The sequence below is a fragment of the Silurus meridionalis genome, chromosome 17, assembly GCF_014805685.1.
Source record: "Silurus meridionalis isolate SWU-2019-XX chromosome 17, ASM1480568v1, whole genome shotgun sequence".
NCBI classification, from domain to species: Eukaryota; Metazoa; Chordata; class Actinopteri; order Siluriformes; family Siluridae; genus Silurus; species Silurus meridionalis.
Genome location: NC_060900.1, coordinates 603,101 through 605,600, shown reverse-complemented (window position 1 = coordinate 605,600; position 2,500 = coordinate 603,101). Strand labels below are relative to the sequence as shown.

Here is a 2,500-nt window from a genome sequence, read left to right as displayed (position 1 = left end):
TGTTTCATTGATATTATCTTTCTTCCAGTATACTTTCCATTCTTCAGTGTATGATGTAGAGATCATCTTCAGTGTGAAGTGGCAGGTGATGTTCACATGCTCTCCACAAACTGCAGTAATGTTTCGTGGTGTTTGCCAAACACTCAAATTAAATCCACACACATATCCTACACACACACACACACACACACACACACACACACACACACACACACACACACATAGTCTTAAAAAAAAAAAAATCAGTAATGAAGTAAATTAGATGATTAAAAATCTAATTTAGTATTAATTATTATTTATTTTACTGCTTAATTGCTTGTAATAGTTTTTCACTATTTTGCAACATTTTGTTATTTAAATGTTTCTTGCAATTGTTCTGAAATACATACAGCAATTAAATTAATTAATTAATTAAAATTATAAATGCATACATTTATAATGAATTTATTATTGAAATCAGATATTCTAATAAATGTACATTTAATTTAAATTAAAATAATGTTGTTACTGTCTACCAGAAAATCACAAAAAAATTGCTGGACAAACGTCACAATTGCAATACGACCGCACAGCCTGCAAAATATAGATTTCTTATTACAATTCTAATTTTAAAATTTTATAATAATAATAATAATAATAATAATAATAATAATAATAATAATAATGCACTAGTAGTAGTAATATCTTTACAGGTGACTCTAGAAAACAAACTGAAATAATAAATATATAAAATTAATTTAAATTAAATTGTTTAAATTGTTTAAACAAAAATTACTTAAGTTTAAGATTAATTGTATATATTTTTATTTATTAAATAATTATGCAATATTTGATTGCCGTTGTCATCTGTGTAAATTAATCGCTTTACATTTGCGGCATTTAGCAGATGCCCTTTTTATTTTTATTGTTCTGTAAAGTAAATGATTTTGAAGGGTAAATATGAATCCTGTTGAATGACTGATTTATTGTGAATTTTATTGTGTATATTTATATAATGTATTGTAATAAGTTGTGTGTGAGGTAAAGGAAGTTACATCTCACCTGTGAAGAAAACAAGCAGAAAGAAGAGAAGTGCAGCCCTCCGTGTGTGTGTCATGTTTCTGTTTACTGCAGCCTGAGTGTGTGGGTCTTAAAGACACTGCACACAACACACACACACACACACACACACACACACACATACATGCGGACACACACACATACATACATGCAGACACACAAACACACACACATACATACACGCAGACACACACACACACACAGACACACACACGCAGACACACACACACACACACACACACACACACACACACACACACACACACACACACATACACATGATCACACTGTGCAGATATGATGATATGAGCAGTAATAAGAGAAGGAGTAAAGGATTGATAGAGAACGAGGAGAAAGATCTCACACTTCATCTCAGGATAAAAATGAGGATGCTGATTGTGAAGAAGGAAGAAGATCATTAAAGCTCTGATGTTAACACTGATAACAAACCACCAGCAGCGTTTCACTGCTTTTACACACAGAGAAACTGCCACAACGTCTTACTAACTTCCTCCATCAGAATCACAAACCACTGAGATTAATATCACTACAGTCTAAACTAACATTAATAACTCACTAATTAACATTAATAACTCACTTATTAACATTAATAACTCACTAATTAATATTAATAACTCACTAATTAATATTAATAACTCACTTATTAACATTAATAACTCACTAATTACCATTAATAACTCAGTTATTAATATTAATAATTCACTTATTAGGATTAATAACTCAGATAGTAGCAATAATAACTCACTTATTAACATTAATAACTCATATATTAACATTATTAGCTCAGTTATTAACAGTATCACTGTTATTAGCATTAATAAGCTAGTAGATCAGTAAAGGTGTGAATGTGATGAACTGAAAGGATCTGGACTCTTAACCTTTCCTGAGTCCAACCAAACACTTCCCTTTCTCTGACCCTCATCATCCCTGAATAATTCATGTTCCAGCACACATTCCCAGAAGCTCCATCCCTGCACTTCTTACCCCTCATGAGCTCATTTCTCCACCAGGTTCCTGACAGTTCCTGCCTCTCGCTTTCTTTCTTCGTCGTTCTGATGAACTTCTGCTGCACCAGTTGCCTCAGTGGTTAATAAAATAAGCGCTTCCTCCTGAGGTCAGTGCTGCATTTCACTGAAGGCCATAACGCGTTATTTTCCATTTACCACTGAGAAAAAAAAAACAAATTCAGATCAGGAAGTGACATCAAATCAACACCACAGCACTTCTTTCCTTTACAACAAGTCACATGGGTTACATCTAAACACTGACTTTACTGACTCACTGCCTTAATGACTCACTGACTACTTACAAACTGACTCACTGACTCACTGCCTTACTGACTCACTGCCTTAATGACTCACTGTCTTAAAGACTCACTGCCTTACTGACTCACTGCTTTAATGACTCACTGACTCACTGC

General features: G+C 33.1%; 1 protein-coding gene across 1 annotated transcript in view; it reads right to left on the bottom strand.

Annotated features, from left to right (window-relative positions):
- The window catches only part of LOC124400094, a 10,027-nt gene that overhangs the window by 1,498 nt on the left and 6,029 nt on the right, over nucleotides 1-2,500 (bottom strand). The window contains exons 2-4 of the mRNA XM_046871687.1: nucleotides 2,065-2,245; nucleotides 1,042-1,138; nucleotides 1-167 (exon numbers count right to left, since the gene is read on the bottom strand). The exon at nucleotides 1-167 is cut by the window's left edge and continues 184 nt beyond it. Coding sequence (XP_046727643.1) covers nucleotides 1-167; nucleotides 1,042-1,096 — 222 coding nt within the window. The 5' untranslated portion in view covers nucleotides 1,097-1,138; nucleotides 2,065-2,245. The remainder of the gene's footprint in view (nucleotides 168-1,041; nucleotides 1,139-2,064; nucleotides 2,246-2,500) is intronic.